This window comes from Sinocyclocheilus grahami, unplaced genomic scaffold (assembly GCF_001515645.1).
Source record: "Sinocyclocheilus grahami isolate Dianchi unplaced genomic scaffold, SAMN03320097.WGS_v1.1 scaffold330.1, whole genome shotgun sequence".
In the NCBI taxonomy this organism is placed as follows: Eukaryota; Metazoa; Chordata; class Actinopteri; order Cypriniformes; family Cyprinidae; genus Sinocyclocheilus; species Sinocyclocheilus grahami.
In genome coordinates this window covers 1,139,379-1,164,117 of record NW_015505509.1, presented here as the reverse complement: position 1 = coordinate 1,164,117, position 24,739 = coordinate 1,139,379, and the positions used below count along the sequence as shown (strand labels likewise).

The 24,739-nt window shown below is 35.2% G+C and overlaps 2 protein-coding genes across 2 annotated transcripts in view; both read left to right on the top strand.

The window, feature by feature from the left end:
- The first annotated feature begins 3,224 nt into the window (after window positions 1-3,224).
- On the top strand, window positions 3,225-12,985 carry lrit3a (info leucine-rich repeat, immunoglobulin-like and transmembrane domains 3a). Its single transcript, XM_016295134.1, has 4 exons — window positions 3,225-3,484; window positions 4,513-4,979; window positions 7,975-8,280; window positions 11,624-12,985. The coding sequence occupies exons 1-4, from the start codon at window positions 3,369-3,371 to the stop codon at window positions 12,664-12,666; spliced, it is 1,932 nt and encodes a 643-aa protein (XP_016150620.1). The 5' UTR covers window positions 3,225-3,368; the 3' UTR covers window positions 12,667-12,985.
- Window positions 12,986-14,622: 1,637 nt separating this feature from the next.
- egf (epidermal growth factor) overlaps window positions 14,623-24,739 on the top strand; it is a 27,396-nt gene continuing 17,279 nt past the window's right edge. Inside the window, exons 1-5 of the mRNA XM_016295132.1 lie at window positions 14,623-15,714; window positions 17,846-18,042; window positions 18,552-18,733; window positions 21,411-21,638; window positions 21,752-21,957. Coding sequence (XP_016150618.1) covers window positions 15,573-15,714; window positions 17,846-18,042; window positions 18,552-18,733; window positions 21,411-21,638; window positions 21,752-21,957 — 955 coding nt within the window. The 5' untranslated portion in view covers window positions 14,623-15,572. The remainder of the gene's footprint in view (window positions 15,715-17,845; window positions 18,043-18,551; window positions 18,734-21,410; window positions 21,639-21,751; window positions 21,958-24,739) is intronic.

Here is a 24,739-nt window from a genome sequence, read left to right as displayed (position 1 = left end):
AATGCAATTCTCCCTTTACTGGAAGCAAGCGACACATGCACAAGCCTACAGCGTTTTCACCCCCTCTTTTTTATTTTCCTACACAAATAGATATAGACACAGTTAAGCCGACAGGGTTTTTATTTGACGTTTTTTGATTTTTAGCTTTTGTACATAGCCATTCTGTAAATGTTTGTACTGTACGTTAGCACTTATAAACTTCAGGTGAATTCGTATTAGATTGAAAAACACATTCCATGACAGGATAGGGTGGGTGGAGGGAGGGTGTTCTTCTAAAAACCCAAGAAAAAAGATGGAGGAGAAGCAAAAACCAGGCGACACGGTAATGTTTTGTGACAGATCACTTTCTTTCGGTGGGCTTTTTGTTTCCAAAGGGGAATATCACGATGAAAACAAATATTTCAAGAGCTTATATTATCTTGATGACAGTTACTCATTGTCTTGCTAACAAGTTATTATTATATTGGACGATGGAAATGTCTTCTCATTCTTTTAATGCCTGGCAAGTCATGTTCTGTCAGTGTTTCTAAGAGCTAGTATCGTGCACTTATTTGACCATTTTGTGAGCTCTTTCTCGGTGTAAGTGCATTGGGGTTCCGGCTGCGAAGTCACACCCCTGTAATGTTAGGTAAAGACTGTGAACCTAAGTGTTATTTGTGGCATGGTCATGCATTCAATGGTAATCGTTTTTACTGGATCAAAAAATAATAATGATGATAATAATAATAATAATGGAAAAAATCAAAAAGAAAAAAAAAACAAGAAAACAGTTTTCATTTAATCTTTTTATGAGTTTGTTATGCGACTGTCTTGCTGGGTCATCCCCTTCCTCATAATGTGCAGTAATTTGAATCCTATGCTAAATAGGCTACATTGCGCTGAAACTCCTACTCTTCGATGGTAGTGTTTGATTTGTGCCTGTTTACTTTGTGGTGATCTCTCTAACTCCTCTGAGTCCTCCTCTAACCTTTATATTACTATTGCTTGTTGAGCCCCTGATTTTATGCTTTCTCTGAACTCTCACCTCTCTCTCTCTCTCTCTCTTACTCTGGCTCACTCTCTCTGTCCTCGTATACTAGTAGTCTTTTTGTACTCTCACTAAAGAATGCTTAGTAGCAAGCTGTACCATTCATTTGTTTTGTACATAAATGTGCCAACCGCTTGACAGTGGCTTTTCTGATCTGTAGGGACAAACTGCTTGCATAAATAAACTACACTGGTGTACTTGTTAATAAATACGGTTGTTGTTGTTCTTAACAGTCTGTGTATCATGCTGGAGTTATGCACTTCACACACACTCTGAAAATGTTTTGCTGGTTTACTTTTATGTGGTAAGATCTAAATTAATTGCATTTACTTCTGACTAAAGAGGAGACACAAAGCAATTTGTAAAGGTCAAATTTAGAAAACAGTGTTTTCAACTGGTTGCATATGATATGTTTCACATTACTGTGTGTTTATATATGACTCTAAAGCTTTAGATATGTATTTTCATGAACTCACTTGGTTGTTCAACAAAAAACGTTTCAGTGGTATGTACACTCTTAAAAATAAAGGTGCTTCACGATGCCATAGAATAACTTTTTTGTCTAAATGGTTCCATAAAGACCCTTTAAGATATGAAGAACCTTTCTGTTTCACAAAAGGTTCTTTGTGGCAAAAGAAGGTTCTTCAGATTATAAAAAGGTAAGAAAGAGATGGTTCTTTAAAGAACCTTTGACTGAATGCTTCTTTGTGGAACCAAAAATGGTTCTTCTATGGCATCGCTTGAAGAACCTTTTGAAGCACCTTTATTTTTAAGAGTGTACTACAACTATTAGGCCTAACATATCAAATATTTAGGACACCGATGTTCAGAAGCTCACCAAGGCTGCAATTACTTGATGAAAAATACAGTAATATTGTGAAATATTATTACAATTTAAAAGAACTGTTTTCTGTATTTATTTTAAAATGTAATTTATTTCTGTGATGGCAAAATTAAATTTTCCGCAGCCATAAATCCAGTCTTCAGTGTCATTTTTAAATCATTTAATGCATCATTGCCAAATAAAATTATACATTTATTTAAAAAAAATGTCAAAAATAAAAAATCTTACTGACCCCAAACTTTTGAAAGGCATTGTTTCTACAGCTCTGTTATTTTCACTCAAACCACATGGAGGCAGGCTACAAAAGGACATCTCTCTTGTCTTAGCCCACTGTATATAACTTGATAAAGGCCTTATCATTTTAAGGTCTTATAATTTTTTCCATATAGTTTCACAGCAGTTATTTCAAGGTCATGATGTTATGTTCAATAAACTTTTTTTCCCCCAGTGAACTATACATTTTATAGACAAATATATATATATATATTTTAAATCTCAACCTACTAAAATAAAATAAAAAACTAAATAATAATAAGCTATAATAAAAACTATAATAACATAATAATAGAAGCAGAATTGCTGCCTTCGAGAAAAATCAGTGGTGCCAGCAATTCACTGCACTTTTTGAACACTTATAATTTATTTACATACTAAGGAAGAATATCAAAAAGAAACAGATTAAATTCCACAAAACTGAGCAGAAATGATTGCAACAAGGTAAATGCATGCAAACCAGATATTGTTATAAGGATGGACACACTTGATGTTTTTAATTAAGCATGTTTTCCCTTGATACTCACACTGGCCTTCAAAAACACACCCTTGGCAATTAATCATGTTTGACAAATTGGTACTAAAGGGAAATCTGTTCATTTTCTAATGTACCATACGCAGCTTTTATTCATACACTGTCAGTTGTCAGTATGTTTTTGTCTCAGTATTTTCTGAAGCCATTATATATCTCTCAGACCCAGACAGAAGAGTTTGGGCTGTCTGCTCTCAGTAAATCATGACCTGTACTTCAGCTTACACACAGGTGTCATCTAGCCTCCATGCACGCAAACACTTCACAGCCAAAATCAGTTCATACACCAGGTGAAGGAGTGTCTGCGAGCGGTCACGTGATGATGCTGAGAGAAGAGCCTTCTTGTAGTTCTAGCCGATTAGCGTGTGCCTGCAGGGCTTATCCTCCTCCTCGAACTCAGTCACACACACTAACGCACTCATACACACAAATAAACTCGCACACACTTCCCATCCCACTCTGTTCAACTTTAGTAACCTACTCAGCCTTGAGAAATCCTCTTTCTAATCTGGGTTCGGGTTCCCCCCCACCCATCCCAATCCTCCCGCTCTTCTCGGCTCTCACCTGCTAGCATGCTAAACAAGATGTGGGCTGTGAGGCACTTTTCTTGCTTTTCCTTGAGGACTGATAAAGTGTCGAGTGGGATCTGATGTGTGTGAGTGTGTGTCCGTGCTGGTTCATCTGACTGAAGGATGTATCGTCTGCTGGTGGCCCAGGTTCTACTGGGCTGCTGGGTTGTGGCACAACCCTTCTGTCCTTCCCAGTGCACCTGTGTGTATCACGGACGCAGCGATGGCACTGGCAGCAGGTAAGGACATTGTTTCACTATAGTAATAATAATAACGGAGATAATTAATAATTAGAATAATTTAGCATTTAAAGAAATTATCATTTACATTTTAACCACAAACAAATGTTCATATATGTATAAGTTTATTATGTGAAAAAATAAAATAGAAGACATATGTATAATGGAATAACTTAAAATATATGTATTTTTCATCAATATAACAATACAATAAAAATTGTGTAATATACATTTTTTTTTTTTTACAGATTGGCACTGAAGGGAAATCAGTTTATTTCCTAATATAGGCTTTCTTAAGCAGTTGCCTAATGATGTTTTATTTATACATTGCAATCATATTTTGAATTTAGAAATTTTACGTTTTTAAGTTGAAAAATGTGAAGTTTTTCTAAGTCTTTGAATTTTTTTTAAATGTGTCATTCAATTACAGTCTAGAATGTAAATGTATCTATATTAATATAATTCTAAATATACTTTTTAATAAATAAACTGGATTTCAAATATGCTAATAAGTCATCCCTTGAATAAAAATAGATTTTAAACTATCACGTGGGTTATTAGCTTGTGTTTATCTGAGGGGTTTAGCTGTAGAGTGTGAACACACATGTTAGAGGAAACCATGTGTAGCCTACTGAATTATAAAGGGTGAATACAGAATCAGACACATGCAAATGTAAATGTAAATTACATAAATGTAAAAAAAAAAAATCCTTTCTTTATGAAGCTGATATTCTATAGGCCTTGGGTTCTCAACTCTGGCCTTCAAAGTCCACTCTCCTACAAAGTGTAGCTCCTCCAACCCTAATCAAACACACATGAATAAGCTAATCAAGGTCTTCAGAAGAACTATAAGTTGCAGGCAGGTGAGTTTGATCAAGGTTGGAGCTAAACTCTGCAGGAAAGTGGATCTCGAGAGCCAGAGTTGAGAACCCCTGTTATATAGGCTAATAAAATCCACAGCGAACATCATCACACATAGGCTCATATTGGTCAAAGTGATTAACATCTGCTATAAAAATCTGCCCCAGGTCTGTTCTATGCAATGACCCTGACATGTCAGATATTCCAGTCAACGTCCCTGTGGACACGGTGAAGCTGCGGGTGGAGAAGACAGCTGTGCGTCGAGTGCCCACCGAGGCCTTCTATTACCTGCCCGAGTTACGCTACCTGTGGATAACATACAATTCAGTCACGTCTGTGGATCCTGGCAGTTTCTACAATCTGAAAGTTCTTCATGAGCTACGGCTGGATGGGAACATGATCGGTACCTTTCCCTGGGAGTCTCTGAAAGAGATGCCCAGTCTCAGGACTTTGGACCTGCACAACAACCGCTTGACTAGTATTCCTGTGGAGGCAGCACTTTACTTGGTTAACATCACCTACCTAGACATTTCTAGTAACAAGCTGACTACCCTTCCCTCTGACCTGGTGGACATCTGGCCTCCATTTTCAGGCATCCTGCCCAGTGCCAATGCATCACAAAAGACTGTTCTTGGTGGGTAAAAATGATGATGGCGCATCTTAATTATGCATTATGATGTTGAATATACATTATGACAGAGTTTTAAAAAATCTTTCTTTTAGAGGGTTACCATTCTAAATGACCTTAGTCAGCAAAAGAAACCCAGTATTTGAGGAGGATTCACATTAGCATTCATAGTAAGTTGTATGAGCTTTCCCTTGAGAAAAAGTTGTGCATTTAATTGTATTAAATGTGCACTTGTAGTGTACTTCATACCTTAAAAGTATGTTTTTAACTGTACTTGCAGATAACATAATATTAATGAAATAGGCCACTTAACTGTACTTAAACATCAGGAGTTCAACCGTAATTTTACGAAGCTACGAGAATAGTTTTTGTGCACAAAGAAAACAAAAATAACAACTTTATTCAACAATTCGTAAACAGCATATGCTATTCTGTGTCAGCTGCGTCACGCGGATACGTTGTTTTCGTTCAAATTAAAGCGTAAACAACGTAGAAAACGTGTTTATGCTTTGATTTGAACGAAAACAACGTATCCGCGTGACGCAGCTGACACAGAATAGCATACGCTGTTTACGTTCAGTTGATATTCTCCAAAATGGCACCAGGGTGACGCGGAGGAGACGAATTGTTGAATAAAGTCGTTATTTTTGTTTTCTTTGTGCACTAAAATATTCTCGTAGCTTCGTAAAATTACGGTTGATCACCTGATGTCACATGGATTATTTTACCGATCTCCTTGCTACGTTTCTGGACCTTGATCGTGGTAATTACATTGCTGTCTATGGGAGGGTTAGAGAGCTCTCAGAATTCATCAAAAATATCTTAATTTGTGTTCCGAAGATGAACAGAGGTGAGTAATTAATAACAGAATTTTCATTTTTGGGTGAACTATCCCTTTAATGTTTTTTTGTGTTTTTAATCATGCTGATTCTGATGTGTTTACTTTAGCACATGTAAAATACTGATTTATAATTAACTGTAGTGTATTATTCAGTGTATTATTACATTTAAAGTTAATATTTGTAAATGAACAAAATTTCAACATTACTAAGTTCATTGTATTTAATATAAACGTAACTATAAAATATATTTTTATTTAAAACGAAAATACATACAATCAAGAGTACAAAAACATTTTGAAGCATATTTGTTTATATTTTTTTCTGCAATAAGTACTCGAGCATATGCTGAAGTGTACTTCTTTTTCACAAGGGTTGGCTCACTAAAATGCAAAGAATCTGGGTGGAGACATATGAAATACCAAGTAAAAAGATTCAACAATATCCCTCTCTTCACCATTTCTTTTTATAGTAAGTCCATGTATGATCTTTAAATATCTAAATCTAGGCTGTGTCTTCATGGGCTCTCCCAAGTTAAGTACAAGCTAATCTTCTAATGGGACTTCCAACTGTGTGGAAGGATCTGAGATTTGAGTTTCTTTGAAGTGCTCATCTGGGAAGAGGATGATTCATAAGTTTGCTCAGTGACATCTAAACAACAGATCTCAGCTGAAGAGAAAGTTATAATAGTTTGATAGATTCATGTGTGTTTGACATAATGGATATAAAATTTAAGAGTACACTTTTATGGCATTTAGTGAAAGTATAGAATACTTTATCAGCTGGTCAAGGTGACATGATAAAATGTGTGGTGAAAATTTTGTCAAATGTGTTTTCATTAGGGCTCATGTTAATTGAGTTTTAGTCTACAACAACATTGATCACGGTTGGCCAATGCACATGGATCATGTAACATGATCAAATAAGTGGATTTTTCAGTGATTCTTTCTGTAGGTTACATTGTTACGCCAGTAGATGACGACAAAAGGCTGTGTTTATGAGTGAGACATTTGAATCATTTATTCAATGCAACATTCAGGAAGTGACTGTTCTTATTAGTGAGTCATTGAATCAGTCACTTAGCTGATCCGTACAATAGTGAATTCGGAACAGCATACTAGCATACTACACCTACAATTTTTCTGCAAAATATTTATATAACAGAAACTTTATTAGTAGTATGCCAGAATGCTGCTCCCAGTTCAGTCTCTGACTTAATTAGTAAGTCACTGAATTATCCTATCCTATTATCCTTAATATATTATATTAAGAATGCCACTACAAGTATTAAGCTTGGAGATTTGTGATGGTTTGATTAGAATTGTTTTCTTCGGAATATAATTGGCAATATTGTGTTTAAAATGTTACTTGATATAAAATGTACATTTATTTAACTGTTCAAAAGCAAAATCAGAGTCTCAGTACAACAGCACTTTTGCTTGTGTGATATTGCTTAAATGCAACTGCATATTCTGTACTTTCACAAGGTGCCATACAAGTGTAAAAATGAGCACAAAAGCACAATATGACCGGGATTTACCCTGTATCATCAGAATATTAGCAGTTGTCACCATCCAGCTGTTGAATTGCATCAGTGGACCGTCTAATTCCCTGTTTACAGTCAACCGATCTTCATCCTGCCATAGACAGAATTATGGGCACACTGTGGTGTTAATGTCCAACACCTGATGTGTGCGAGCCAGACAAGACATCCTGGCTTCAAAATTTACAACTTTCTGATTTGATGGGAGTAAACTGCTGTTTTATTATAGTAGTTGAATAATAAACCTGTGGTCTTTATTTCAGTATGTTGAGATGTTCAGTAAGTGAAGTAATGTTTCTCCATTCTGTTTCTGGGTTTGGCATGATCCCTTTATCCAAACTATCTTACATTGTATTGAAGGTATACATTTTGTCAGTTTATGCATTCCAAATATGTCTTTCAATTCAAACATGCAAATCAAACACGACTTTGCTGGTTGTGCAATTCGAACTGAAGCAAAACATGATCATTCAAATTTGAATGTAAGGAACTAGAATTCACTTGACAGTCTTGTTTGAAAAAAAGTGTTAAAAGCTTGGAGTTTGAAGGTTTGTAGGCCTTTGTACATAACATATTGCTTTCATAAACATATTCTAAGCAACTATTTCAATATTTTCAGGTCTACAGGACAACCCCTGGTACTGTGACTGTCGGATTGCCAAGCTCATTGAGTTGTCTAAAATGGCCAGCATACCTGTGGTGTTGATGGATCAGGTTCTGACATGCAGTGGACCAGAGAACTTAGCTGGTGTTCTGTTCCAGCGGGCTGAACTTGATCAGTGCAGCAAGCCATCAGTTATGACTTCAGCAACTAAGATCACTTCACCACTGGGCAGCAATGTGCTTCTGCGGTGTGATGCCACTGGTTTCCCTACTCCCACCCTTCTCTGGACCAGAGCTGATGGGACGACGGTCAATGTCACAGGTATGAGTGTCACAAAGTATCTTAATTTGTGCATTTTGAATCAGATTACAGCATTTTCTTTTTTGTAGTTGAGTGACAGTCTTCACCTAAAATCATACCATGCGCAATTAAATATTTGAAGGCTTAAAAAGACTTTTAATCGCATATAGTCCAGTTAACAAGTATACATGCTGGACGAAGTCAGACTGGTCCAGTTTCAGCTGGATTAAAATGTTTACATGACCTTTTAAAAAGACAAATTATTGTGAATGAAATGAACTTTTAAAGTGCAAACTAGGACTGTTTGATTATCAGTTATAGTATTGATATTAGATATTTAATTGTTCATGTTCGTTCATGTTTTTACATTTTGATTACTCAAAGTTGAAAACACTGACAATTTTTTAACACCGTAAAAAGCCATTTTAACAAATCTGATGAATATCCATTTTTATACTGTACGTTATAATTGTGTGATGCTTAAATACAGTTGTAACATTTAAAATGATTTAGTGTTTTATTTTTTATTTATTTAGACAAAACAATATATCATATAATATAATTAAAAGAATAGTTCACCCAAAAATGACAATTTTGTCATCATTTACTCACCCTCATGTTGTTCCAAACCTGTATGAGTTAGTTTTTTTCTTTTTAAACACAAAAAAGAAGATTTTTTGAAGAACCAAACAGTTGTTGGTCCCCATTAACTTCCATAGGAAAATAAATGCTATGTATGAAATACTAAAGGGGATCATCAACTGTTTGATTACCAGCATTCTTTAAAATATCTTCTTTTTTTGTTCAACATAAGAAAGAGACTCATACAGGTTTGGAACGACATGAGGGTGAGTAAATGATGAGAAAATTGTCATTTTTGGGGCGAACTATCCGTTTAATGTCAGCCGATTTTAGTGACTGGCCAAAAAAGAATTATCAGAAAACGGTCCAGAATTTTATATTGTGCATGCCTAATTTAACCCTCAAATGGTCCTCATTTCCTGTTTACACTTATGGTCTTTGGGGTCAGTATGACCCCAAAATTGATAGAGTAATTGTAAAAAAAATTATAAATTTTTAATCATACAAATAATATATCATTTTTTTGTTTACTTTTCATCTATACTTTAAAGCTGTGTTTTGGGTGATATAAAGTACTTTTGTACCTATTTACCACAAAATTCCTCAACTACACCATTAGCTTGCATGTAAAATATTACATTTTCATGACAAAATCACTTAAATGATTATCTAAATTTGATTTAAAGGGATACTCCACCCCAAAATGAAAATTTTGTCATTAATCACTTACCCCCATGTCGTTCCAAACCCGTAAAAGCTTTGTTCGTCTTCGGAACACAATTTAAGATATTTTGGATGAAAACCGGGAGGCTTGTGACTGTCCCATTGACTGCCAAGTAAATTATACTGGCAAGGTCCAGAAAATTATGAAAAGCATCGTCAGAATAGTCCATCTGCCATCAGTGGTTCAACCGTTTTGTTTTCTACGCATACAAAAAGTATTCTCGTCGCTTCATAATGTTACGGTTGAACCACTGATGGCAGATGGACTATTCTGACGATGCTTTTCATACTTTTCTGGACCTTGACATTGTAATTTATTTGGCAGTCTATGGGACGGTCACAAGCCTCCCGGTTTTCATCCAAAATATCTTAAATTGTGTTCCGAAGACGAACGAAGCTTCTATGGGTTTGTAACGACATGGGGTAAGTGATTAGTGACAAAATTTTCATTTTGGGGTGGAGTATCCCTTTAAGTTGTTTCTAGATATTGATCTAGGTGTTAGGTGTAGAATTCTGCCATCTGCTGGTTAGAGAAAAACTTGTTTTTGATAAAAAAGTGTAATGACTATATATATCCAGCAGAGGCCTATAGAGATCCATTCATTTTTCTGGAAGTGGCTAACTGGTCCTCTCACAACTTTTCTGATATATATTTTGTAAATACATATTGAAACATTATAAAATACATTAAAAACAGTATTTTTCTCAAAGGTTAGAGTTTGTTTTTGTTGTTTGAGGTATTTAGAAGTGCTTGCTTTTGCATTTGTGCTCTAGTATCAGGCCTTCGTTTTGTGTGGACATTTTCAGATTTATGCAGGATTTATTGATTTTATTAGCCAATTTCTATAAAAATGCTCTCTGTTGCAGTCACACACATGTGTGTGTGTGTGAGAGCGCACATGAGTGAGCATGTCTTTTCTACATTGCATTTGTACTCTAGTACCAGGCCTTCATTTCTGTGCGGACATTTTCAGATTTATGCAAGATTTTTTTTTTTTTTTTTGTCAAATGAAAAAGAAAAAAAAAGAAGATTTTTTTCGCATTTCCCATTCATTTCAATGTGGGGTCATATTGACCCCAAAGACCAGATTTGTGTAAAGAGTCAATCCACTGAAGGCGAGCGTAGTGAGAACCCAAGTGCAGTTTATTTACAGAGTGATCCAAACAATAATCCAAGACACAGACTTGACATAGCATGAGCAGACTTGACACAAACAGACTAGACTCACCAACAGCGGGTTAAATACATTCGATACACGACGAGGGCACAATGTGAACATGAAGCTACTTATAGGAAACAAGGAGGGTCACATGACATGAACAAACCAATGGGGAACAAGACACATGACTAAGACTACCAATCAGAACATGACACAATGAACAGGGGAACCAAATGGCATGAATACATGAGGGCAAGGGAAGCATGACACAATTACAAAATAAAAGACATGGAAAACATGAACATGAAACAAAACACCACATTACAATTTGTAAAAAAAAACTTTTACGTACCTTCAGAACAACCGAATCAAGCCCAGTTTTTTTTAATGTGAATATAGATAGAAAGTGTAGAAAAGTCACAAAATCTTATTCCACTGAAAGGAAGGGAACCATTTTTTTTTTAAAGTAAATTTGATTGGGGTCATATAGACCCCAAGGACCGATTTTAATGTTACATATTATTTATAATATAAATAATATATAAACATTATTTTTTATTTTAATATATAAATTATATGATCAGTAGCATCAATATTATATATCGTTTGTTGTCTATAACATAAAAATAATTATTGTCTTTTTGGTGTCAGGCAAAATTTAACTGCTGGTTCATCCCTAATAATTCCTAATAATGCCTAATAATGCATCCTTGGTGAGCATAAGAGGTTTCTTTTCAAAACATTTAAAAAATCTACATCCCTGTAACATATTGCTTTCATGAAGGCAGGATTTTAAAATGGTTCATCCCTGTAAAAATACTTAGTACAATATCTAAAGTATCTTTTAACCTTTTTCTTACAAATTCTAAGTTATTGCTTACCATTACATGTCTCTGTAGTTGTGCAGGAATCTCCAAGCGAGGGGGTCCGTTGGTCCATCCTCAGTTTACACAGTATCGTGTTTAAGGATGCAGGCGATTACCGCTGCAAGGCCAAGAACTTCGCAGGAAATGCCGAGGCGTACATCACCCTGTCTGTGGATGGGGTGCAGGCCTCAACGCCATCCCCACCGATAAACATAACCAAGCAGCCCAACGATCAACCCATGACTTCTTTTGCTGGGACTAAGATGCCATTGTATACTACCTTAAGCCCTGCTCTCACAACCAGAGCTGCCATGACCACAGTTCCACCACTGACAACCAGGAAGAGTCCGGGACCAGGTGGAGGAATTCAGAGGTCTCCACCGGCTCTAGACAAGCCAGCTAAGATCCAGCAAAGCAAGGGCGGCAAAGGTTCACTGACGAGTGAAAAGTCTAAAAAGAAAGCTGATCTCAAAGACATTGAGGTAGTGGAGGAGACAAGTGACACGGCGGTCTTACTGTGGAGAGCTGAAGGTTTGCCAAGCGACTCACCCTTAACAGTGTTCTACTTTCCATACGGTGCAAAAGACGATAAGGAGACGGTCGATACGGAAGTTGGTCAAGGGAAGCTGCTCTTGGAGTATCTGATGCCTAACCAGGTCTACACGGTGTGTTTGGTTACTAAGGGTTCGGTGGCTGGGAAAGAGCAATGTGTGGATTTCACTACTCTGGATAACGGTGGAGAAGATGGGCAGAACAAAATCCTGATGATCGCCAGTGGGATCGCATGCGCAGTCGCGGTGCCTCTCATTGTGGTGTTGCTCTACAAGATCGTATGTCTCTGCTGTAAAGGAAACAGTAGCAGGAACAATGGACAAGACGACGACCTTTCAAAAGAGACGTACGTAAAGTTCGAGACGCTCACTATGAAACAAAGGACTTTGAACGGGCAGGCGAATGATCTTTGGGCACGAAGGCAGACTCAGGAGTCAGAGAGGATGCTTCTGTGCTCACGGTCAAGCATTGACTCTCAAATGACGTACAAGAGTGACAGCTCTAGATCCGAGTATCTGTGCTAATGTATAGCATATCGGCTTTGTGTGTTACTTGGTATTACTTGGTATTAGACAAGCTGTGGCAACATCTGTTTTAAAAGTTTAGCTCTTGATACGCTGTCAAACTCGTTGCCTTACAAGACTTATCTTGACCCACAAATTGTCTCATTGCCCATTTTTTGAAAGTTATATTCTTCACCGAATCACAGACAATTCTGTATTTGTTTTTTTTAATGAAATACAGTGTACATAAATGTAAACATTGTGTATTTTTGTGTACTTCAACATATGATTAAGTAGAGTTACATATGAGCAGTGTTGGGGGTAATGCAGTAACGTAATCAGATTATTTTTTTAAAGTAACTAGTAAAGTAATGCATTACTTTTTCATTTAGAAGGAAATATCTGAGTTACTTTTTCAAATAAGTAACTCCGGTTACTTTGTTTCCATGTATTGACTGACAGCTCTGGTGTTGCCATGTTGAGAGAAATCAGGAGTAAGTGCAGAGCGTTGTGTGTGAACATGATCTTACTGTAGTTCTAGACTAAATATGAACATGTGTTTACTCATCTCACCTGCACAAAAACAGATTCAGTATTCCTCAAAATGAATAAAAACGCAAATGCAAACTCAGAATATTATACAAACCTGCAATAATTAAATATGTTAAATAAGACAAATATCATTTATGTATTTAATCCCATTTTATTAACCAATGTCTTTGCTACTGACCTTCAATGATCCAATTTAACTAAAAAATTACACATTTGTGTTTGATTTTAGTTATTGCTGAATAGTGTTGAACTTTCTCCTCCTGCGTCATATTCTTCATGCGATTTGTTTGCGCGGTGCCCTCTACTGTACAGATGTGAATTTACATTTCCTTCAGCCTGAGGCGTATTCATTTCACTTTTCTTATGAAAGGGCTTTTATGTTTGTAAAAGAAGAACTTTTTTATATTAAAAACAAACAAGCAAGCCCTGCCCAGATTTCAAAAGTAACTCAAAAGTAACGTAACACATTACTTTCCATAAAAAGTAACTTAAGTAACGTAATTAGTTACTTTTTTTAGGGAGTAACGCAATATTGTAATACTTTCCCCAACACTGATTATGAGTCATGGAAATTTTTATTAAACCTTTTTACTGCCTAAATAAAGAATTTCATTTTTTCCTCAACAGGAACCATTGATATTTTTGTGTTATGTGCTGCAACAGAAAAGTTAACACACCAAATTTACGATAGGCACCAGCTTCTCTTACGTTTGGTTTCAATTTAAATTATGTCAGAAAAGGATCAAACCAAGCAGAAACAGATACTTCGTTACAATAGCATATAATAACATTTCTGAGATGATGTGTGTGAGTGAGAATGAATATGCATTCCTCTAAATGCAACATTTGCATTTGATGTTTCAGTCCACTTCTTATTTTTATGTCTTCTCTATCTTTCTACCTCTCTATCTTTTGTTTAATTGTACATGTATATGCAATGTTTGTGTAAATGTATTTTTATGTGCTGTAAATCCTTTATGTGTGCCATGCATGTCACTAAAATGTCCATATTCCCATTTTCTTCTATTAGAATGTATAAAAATAGTATCATTTGCAATTCAGGATACAGCACAGCTTGAGCATAATTTTGAAATTTCTATAAATTAAAGAATCCTGAAAAAACAGATCACAGCTTCCACAGAAAAATATTAAGCATTACAACTGTAATTGAATTACTACATTAATTTATTAATGTTTCTTGAGCTCCAAATCAGCATATTTGAATGATTTCTGGAGGATCGTGTGACACTGACGAATGGAATAATGGCTGCTGAAAATTCAGCTTTGCCATCACAGGAATAAATGACATTATTTATTTATTTATTTTTAATTGTAATAATACAAAATTACTGGTTTTACTGTTTTGATCAAATAAATGCTGCCTCTGTGAGCAAAAGGATGTTCTTGCAAAAAATGAAGAATGTTCTAGCGATCAGAAAAGCATTATAGCATCATTAGTTATCTTTTGTTCAGTACAAGTTTATAAAGTTTAGATGTCAGTTGAATTGGTAATTGAATTCTGTCCAGCGTGACGTCATAGTGGGTCCTGTGAGTGTGTGTCAGAGCAGGCATTGTGCTGCATTCCCTGCTTAAGCAGAAGGACAGGGAAGCTGTTGTCCCTGTACCTGCCACATTTTTCCCAGAGCAGTGCTTCTAATTTCTGTGACAATATGACAGTCATATGTATAATAAGATTGCTTGTACGCAGGGTAAATAGGAAACGGGAGAAGCACTTACAAGCCCTGTCCACTTCAACTCCGGAGATTCTTTACTCTGAGGGTCAGGCAGAGCTTATGCAGACACAACAACACTGGTTTATTGGTTTGTGTGTGAGAGAGGAAGCATCCCATTACTCATCAGCAGCACAAAAAGGTGTGACCACTCCTACTAAATCACATGCATAGACTGGGAAAGGCCAGGAGGTGAACTCAGGGTGACTTGTGTTATTCTTTTAAGTGTTAGAAGGGTAGTTTTTGTGTTTCTCAGGCTTAGGCGCAGAGTCTTACACCAGGGAAAACCCTCTTCTGAGCCCTTGCTGGTCTCACCATGTGTCAAATTTACCATGGGACTGTCAGGAATTTCATACTTTGCTTCCAAAACAGCTAGAGAGCAGGAGGACCAGAGACTCTGTGTGTATATGTGTGCCTGACACAAACCTGGCCGTCCTACAGGACTCTCACTTTCAACCTGCTTTGTGCGAACAGGACACCTCTGGGATACAGATGCACTTTTTGGAGACTTTTCACCCAGGTTCTCATTTAGTTGGAGCTGGTTGGCTGCATGTGTAAGATGTGTAGGGGTTACAGCTGCATGGTGTGGTGCTGTGATCGGGGAAATACCTAAGAGGACAGGCCTGTAGAAACTGAGATAAGATTATGTTCTGGAGGACGATAGCAGCTACCTTTCATTTGTGGTTTTGGATGGTGCGTATAGGCCCTGCTGAAGCTTCAGGCCGTGTGGAAGGAGCATTATGCTGGGGTGGACGACCCTGGGCTGCTGGAAACTTCAGCTGTGTGGGTAAGTCCGTATGCTCATTGACGTTTTGTTTGTGTGATGTTTCAATCAAATATATATTTAAAAATATATTTTTATTTTATTATTTTATTCATTTGTTTTTTGCTAGTATCATTAACCAAAACCTTGAGGTTATGTGTTAAGGGATGCTTGTGTATGAAAAAACATACACTTTCAAAAGGAGAACTTATTACAGAAGTAATATACATAAAAAGTGTATTATATATATATATATATATATATATATATATATATATAGTGTTTTTATTTGTGCAACATGTCTTGAGAGAGCATGTTTGAATGCATACAAGCTCAAGTGAGGTTTGAGAGTCACTGCAGAGGAGAAGATTTGCATCAAATGATTTAAAGTCTGGTCTGTTCCTCATATAAAGCTATCAAGCGGGCCAGGAAGATTTGAAATAAAAATCAGGAGATTTTATGGTACTTTAATTGTGCTTTTAGTCATTTTTGAGGCTTATTGGTAATGGTCACCATCCAGTTTTTTGTATGGAAGAAAAAAAATCTCTCCATAAACACCAAAGTAACGTTGTGTTCCACGATACAAGAATGTACAGGAATGAACCACATGAGCTGAGTCAATAATGACTTGCAATGAATGGGCGACCTGTTGCTTTAATATTTAATAGGATGGCCATTATGTCTATGAAGAAATAAAATCTTATTTGCAAACAAAAAAAGGTTAATGAAGCACTAAATCATAAGTCTTTTTGGACCCACTGCTTTAGAGCCACAGTGAGAAAGGAACTTGACCCTCCCTTTATGAATCATAATATTTATCCTTATCAGCATACGTCTAAATATCTTGTTGAATACCATTTAAATCAGAGTACTTCTTAAATATGAAGAAAAACTCCCTTTAATTAAAACAAACAAACTGGCTAAACATAGCTGCCGTTGAAGGATTAGTTATTTGTTGCTTGATAGACTTTGTAGAAATCTTCAATCATTTACACTTAACTCAGAATTCCTCCTCATCTAGGTTGCAAATAGTGACTGACTATTGATTGATAAATACTAACCATCATCATATTCAACATTTTCCGTTATTTGTCTCTGCACATCCTAGCAACATGGCTGTGTGTTTTTGTAATCCAATCAATCCTCCACCATGGTGTGTTGCTAAGATACAGTTGCTTTATTTCTACAGGCATCTGTGAGATCGATGTGTGAACCTCTCCCTAATAAAGCATGAAAAGACCTGTCGCTTAGCAACATTAATTCACATTCTGAGTGACATTATAGGTGCTAATATGGATAGGGAAGAAAGAGGAAATAATTAGCAATTTTATGACCAAAGAAAGAATGTATTTGTTAGCCGACAGGCCTCATTTATCAAACAGCTTTATTTTAGGGTCTCACTATAAGATTTCAGGGAGGTTTCATGTTAAAGTCTTTGCAGACCACAGTTTCATCTCATCAACTTATGAGACAAAGTTAGTTTTTAAACATTTAATCCTTAGTTTAAATATGTAATCCTACTTTAAACTGAATTTCTGTTGACTGTATTTACAAAGATGCACAATATTATGTAAACAAATAAACTATGTTTATGATAAAACAAAATCTGTAAGCATGTCCTGCTTGATTGTAAATCATGTTTTACCGTTATGGTCAAAATATTTATTATAAGTCACTATAATTTGACACTGTAGATATATTGTTTGTTGCCATGCAGTTTAATTCTAAGAATGGATTTAGTATTTTGATTTGAAGAGCGTTTTGCACATAAACTTGTTAAAATGGTTATTGAACTTCAAATTAGGATCAGATTAGAAGTGATGTCAATGTTTAATCTTTTTCAAACAAAATCTGTAAGCATGTCCTGCTTGATTGTAAATCATGTTTTACCGTTATGGTCAAAATATTTCTTATAAGTCACTATAATTTGACACTGTAGATATATTGTTTGTTGCCATGCAGTTTAATTCTAAGAATGGATTTAGTATTTTGATTTGATTTTTTGATTATTATTCGTTTTGCACATAAACTTGTTAAAATGGTTATTGAACTTCAAATTAGGATCAGATTAGAAGTGATGTCAATGTTTAATCTTTTTCAATGTTAGTGTCCTTTTGATTAGTTTTCTCAGGTTTCTCTATTTGTCTCTTTAAAGATCCTGAACCTTATCTGTTACTTGGCCTTGGAAACAGCATTCAGAGAATGAACCTTGATGGGGACCAGAGAAGGATCGTGTCTAGGGTGGGAAGGTCCATCTTGTTGGATTTCCATTTAAGTGAGGGGACGATGTTTTGGGCTGACACCCACACAGGACAAATCAGCAGGGCAGGACTGGATGGAACACGCAGACAGGTGATACTGAAGCCCCATTAATGTTATTGTTGTTTATTTTATTTTTTGTTATTTTTAATATGCATGTATGTATCTATATTTATATATAAGTTTTGTTGAAAGTTATTTATATGTCCTATAAATACGTTATTTTAGTAAACAGCATTCAGAGAATGAACCTTGATGGGGACCAGAGAAGGATCGTGTCTAGGGTGGGAAGGTCCATCTTGTTGGATTTCCATTTAAGTGAGGGGACGATGTTTTGGGCTGACACCCATACAGGACAAATCAGCAGGGCAGGACTGGATGGAACACGCAGACAGGTGATACTGAAGCCCCATTAATGTTATTGTTGTTTATTTTATTTTTTGTTATTTTTAATATGCATGTATGTATCTATATTTATATATACGTTTTGTTGAAAGTTATTTATATGTCCTATAAATACGTTATTTTAGTTTTAAATGCCATCAGTGATTGTTTGAAGCCTGTTCCAAGCCTCTTAATGCCGTTTTGGTTCATTCTTTCAGAAGCTTCTCTCATCAGTGAAAGGAATCACGGGTCTGGCTGTGGACTGGATTGAAAACGCAGTTCTCTGGAGCAATGCAGAAAAAGGAACGATACAGAGAATGGACACAGATGGGAGAAACGAAAAGATTGTCCTAAGAGACCTGTCTCAGCCAAGAAGTGTTGTTGTTGATCCAAATGAGAGGTAAAAATGAGAAAAACTATACAGTCATTCAAGGAAAGGAAAAATGCTCTTTATCAAACCCGGCATACTTTAGGTTGATCTCTTTGAACAAAGAAAATGATATATATATATATATATATATATATATATATATATATATATATATATATATATATATATATATATATATATATATATACATATATATATACATATTCTTGTTTTAATATACAAATATTTTTTTGTCCAATTATGTACTTCAATCTGAACATTGCTACCAACCAATCGGAGCCCTGACCAAACCTCAAACCCCGCCCCAAAAATCAGAGGGCTGTGATTGGTTGATAGAAAGGCTTCAGGAAAAACAAAATCTGTAAGCATGTCCTGCTTGATTGTAAATCATGTTTTACCGTTATGGTCAAAATATTTATTATAAGTCACTATAATTTGACACTGTAGATATATTGTTTGTTGCCATGCAGTTTAATTCTAAGAATGGATTTAGTATTTTGATTTGAAGAGCGTTTTGCACATAAACTTGTTAAAATGGTTATTGAACTTCAAATTAGGATCAGATTAGAAGTGATGTCAATGTTTAATCTTTTTCAATGTTAGTGTCCTTTTGATTAGTTTTCTCAGGTTTCTCTATTTGTCTCTTTAAAGATCCTGAACCTTATCTGTTACTTGGCCTTGGAAACAGCATTCAGAGAATGAACCTTGATGGGGACCAGAGAAGGATCGTGTCTAGGGTGGGAAGGTCCATCTTGTTGGATTTCCATTTAAGTGAGGGGACGATGTTTTGGGCTGACACCCACACAGGACAAATCAGCAGGGCAGGACTGGATGGAACACGCAGACAGGTGATACTGAAGCCCCATTAATGTTATTGTTGTTTATTTTATTTTTTGTTATTTTTAATATGCATGTATGTATCTATATTTATATATACGTTTTGTTGAAAGTTATTTATATGTCCTATAAATACGTTATTTTAGTTTTAAATGCCATCAGTGATTGTTTGAAGCCTGTTCCAAGCCTCTTAATGCCGTTTTGGTTCATTCTTTCAGAAGCTTCTCTCATCAGTGAAAGGAATCACGGGTCTGGCTGTGGACTGGATTGAAAACGCAGTTCTCTGGAGCAATGCAGAAAAAGGAACGATACAGAGAATGGACACAGATGGGAGAAACGAAAAGATTGTCCTAAGAGACCTGTCTCAGCCAAGAAGTGTTGTTGTTGATCCAAATGAGAGGTAAAAATGAGAAAAACTATACAGTCATTCAAGGAAAGGAAAAATGCTCTTTATCAAACCCGGCATACTTTAGGTTGATCTCTTTGAACAAAGAAAATGAAATGCACAATGACAATAAACAATTTACACTACCAGTCAAAAGTTTTTGAACAGTAAGATTTTTATTATTTTTTAATGAAATCTCTTCTGCTCACCAAGCCTGCATTTATTTGATCCAAAGTACAGCAAAAACAGTAAACGTTTGAAATATTTGTACTATTTAAAATAACAGTTTTCTATTTGAATGTTTTAAAATGTAATTTATTCCTTTGATTTCAAAGCTGAATTTTCAGCAGTCGTTACTCCAGTCTTCAGTGTCACATGATCCTTCAGAAATCATTCTAATATTATGATTTGCCATTCAAAAACATGTATTATTATTATTATTATTATTATTATTATTATTATTATTATTATTAACAGCTGAGTAGAATTTGTTCAGGTTTCTTTGATGGATAGAAAGTTCAGAAGAACAGCATTTATCTGAAATAGAAATCTTTTGTAACATTATAAATGTCTTTATTGTCACTTTTGAACATTTTTAAGCATCCTTGCTAAATAAAAGTATAACATTTCTATAATACTGGAATTATACTAGCTTTTGAATGGTATCATGTAATAAAAGCTTTTTATTTCAGATAAATGCTGATCAGGCTTGGTGAGCAGAAGAGAATTCTTTAAAAAACATAAATAATCTTACTGTTCAAAAACTGGTAGTGTATATATAATTGAAAAATAAAAATAAGCAATAAATAGACCTACATAAAAGTGGTTAAACTTCAGTGGCAATAAATAAGAAGTTGTCAGCATATTGAGACATGGCTTGTGGAGCAATAGGTCAGAGCTGTTTCCCACAACAACATGTTTTACATTTTTTACACTGTTCTCTCAGCAGTGTGCTTGTTGACTGTAGGGGAGAACGAGGATGACTAAAGGCTTTGTCATTTGCACAGTTCTTCTCAGGACTGTGTTGCTCAAATCCTAGTTTGCTTGCTAGCTATAAATGCTGGAGAATTTAGACGGTCACATTCTTTGAAACATGGCTGGCACATAGGTGCAGATCTAACAGAGTGTCTCAAACAGCACACTGGCCTTACCTTTCTGTTAAAGGACTGGTCTGTGAAGAGATAATCAAGCAACCATTTTGGTTTCAATACAAATATCTCAACATTAGTAGATATTCATTGGGGGAGCTGAAAATAAATTAATTTCAGTTGCATTCCAGTGAACTTGTATATTAATGCAGAATTAATTATTTAATTTGTATATTAAAATGTCAAAATAAAACATTTCTGGCTGATATGGCAATAATTATTTTCATGTTATAGCCAGTGAATGAAAATGACATATTGAAATACTGTACTGTTTTAGAGAGAGATGTATAAGAATGCTATCACAACATTTTTCTAGATATATTTTCTGGCTGTCAGATGGGTTGACTCCCAGTCTCCAGCGTTCAGACATGACCGGTGGGAAGAGGACAACAGTGCTGAAAGCTGCAGACAGACTGAAGATTCTTGCTATAGACCACCGGGACAGGAGACTCTTCTGGGTTCAGCAGGGCCAAGGAGTGCACACTGCTATGGGGTCCTGCAACTATGATGGCAACATTATTAACGTCTTTAATCAGCCCTTCAGGTAAAAATCTTCTAATGTAATAATATGAGAGGCAATTAATGTTTCATATATTAAACTTTTAGAGTAAAAAATAAAAAGTAGTAGTTAATATGTCCACCCTGCCCTACTTCTAGATCACAGTCTCTGAGGATGACGATTTTTCTTGATTATGTCTGCCTAACGGACTCTAAGTCAAAAAGAATAATACGAGTAAACAAGTACACAGGGGGCCGAGGAGAGAATGTCAATTCCAAAAGGATGCCGCAGCCCCCTGCTGATGTCAAAGTGGTACATCCCATCAATCAGCCAGTAGTGGGAATTCCAACTCAATTCACTCCAGGTTGGTAATGAAATGATTACACATCATCTTAATTGCTTTACAAAATGCTGGAGTATTTGCTTTCAAAATATCTAACCAAAACATGTTTGAATAGTTATTATAATTATTTATAACAATTATTTAATTGTTCCAATTACTCCACTCTTCTATCTATAATCACAAACTGTGTCAAACTTGGTGATTTTAAGTAGTGTTGGGTAAAGTTACTTTTAAAAGTAATACATTACAATATTGCGGTACTCTATAAAAAGTAACTATGGATTCTTTCCATGTTTCTATGGAAAGTAACGCATAATGTTACTTTTGCGTTACTTTTTGTCACCCGAGCTGGGCTTGCTTATTTATTTTTAATTTAAAAAAATGCCCAAAGTTATATTTTGGGCAACTTTAAAGCCCCTTTCACACCAAAAATGAAATGAATAAGCCTCAGGCTTAAGGAAGTGCCTCTGCCCCTGCCTCGCAATTTCAACAAATCAACTGCCGTTACTTAAAAAGTAGCTCAGATATTTTCTTGTAAATTTAAAAGTAATGCATTACTTTACTAGTTATATTATTATTATTATTATTATTATTATTATTATTATTATTATTATTATTATTATTATTATTATTATTATTATTATTATTATTATTATTATTATTATTATTATTATTATTATTATTATTATTATTATTATTATTATTATTATTATTAACAGCTGAGTAGAATTTGTTCAGGTTTCTTTGATAGATAGAAAGTTCAGAAGAACAGCATTTATCTGAAATAGAAATCTTTTGTAACATTATAAATGTCTTTATTGTCACTTTTGAACATTTTTAAGCATCCTTGCTAAATAAAAGTATAACATTTCTATAATACTGGAATTATACTAGCTTTTGAATGGTATCATGTAATAAAAGCTTTTTATTTCAGATAAATGCTGATCAGGCTTGGTGAGCAGAAGAGAATTCTTTAAAAAACATAAATAATCTTACTGTTCAAAAACTGGTAGTGTATATATAATTGAAAAATAAAAATAAGCAATAAATAGACCTACATAAAAGTGGTTAAACTTCAGTGGCAATAAATAAGAAGTTGTCAGCATATTGAGACATGGCTTGTGGAGCAATAGGTCAGAGCTGTTTCCCACAACAACATGTTTTACATTTTTTACACTGTTCTCTCAGCAGTGTGCTTGTTGACTGTAGGGGAGAACGAGGATGACTAAAGGCTTTGTCATTTGCACAGTTCTTCTCAGGACTGTGTTGCTCAAATCCTAGTTTGCTTGCTAGCTATAAATGCTGGAGAATTTAGACGGTCACATTCTTTGAAACATGGCTGGCACATAGGTGCAGATCTAACAGAGTGTCTCAAACAGCACACTGGCCTTACCTTTCTGTTAAAGGACTGGTCTGTGAAGAGATAATCAAGCAACCATTTTGGTTTCAATACAAATATCTCAACATTAGTAGATATTCATTGGGGGAGCTGAAAATAAATTAATTTCAGTTGCATTCCAGTGAACTTGTATATTAATGCAGAATTAATTATTTAATTTGTATATTAAAATGTCAAAATAAAACATTTCTGGCTGATATGGCAATAATTATTTTCATGTTATAGCCAGTGAATGAAAATGACATATTGAAATACTGTACTGTTTTAGAGAGAGATGTATAAGAATGCTATCACAACATTTTTCTAGATATATTTTCTGGCTGTCAGATGGGTTGACTCCCAGTCTCCAGCGTTCAGACATGACCGGTGGGAAGAGGACAACAGTGCTGAAAGCTGCAGACAGACTGAAGATTCTTGCTATAGACCACCGGGACAGGAGACTCTTCTGGGTTCAGCAGGGCCAAGGAGTGCACACTGCTATGGGGTCCTGCAACTATGATGGCAACATTATTAACGTCTTTAATCAGCCCTTCAGGTAAAAATCTTCTAATGTAATAATATGAGAGGCAATTAATGTTTCATATATTAAACTTTTAGAGTAAAAAATAAAAAGTAGTAGTTAATATGTCCACCCTGCCCTACTTCTAGATCACAGTCTCTGAGGATGACGATTTTTCTTGATTATGTCTGCCTAACGGACTCTAAGTCAAAAAGAATAATACGAGTAAACAAGTACACAGGGGGCCGAGGAGAGAATGTCAATTCCAAAAGGATGCCGCAGCCCCCTGCTGATGTCAAAGTGGTACATCCCATCAATCAGCCAGTAGTGGGAATTCCAACTCAATTCACTCCAGGTTGGTAATGAAATGATTACACATCATCTTAATTGCTTTACAAAATGCTGGAGTATTTGCTTTCAAAATATCTAACCAAAACATGTTTGAATAGTTATTATAATTATTTATAACAATTATTTAATTGTTCCAATTACTCCACTCTTCTATCTATAATCACAAACTGTGTCAAACTTGGTGATTTTAAGTAGTGTTGGGTAAAGTTACTTTTAAAAGTAATACATTACAATATTGCGGTACTCTATAAAAAGTAACTATGGATTCTTTCCATGTTTCTATGGAAAGTAACGCATAATGTTACTTTTGCGTTACTTTTTGTCACCCGAGCTGGGCTTGCTTATTTATTTTTAATTTAAAAAAATCCCCAAAGTTGTCTTTATTGTCACTTTTGAACATTTTTAAGCATCCTTGCTAAATAAAAGTATAACATTTCTATAATACTGGAATTATACTAGCTTTTGAATGGTATCATGTAATAAAAGCTTTTTATTTCAGATAAATGCTGATCAGGCTTGGTGAGCAGAAGAGAATTCTTTAAAAAACATAAATG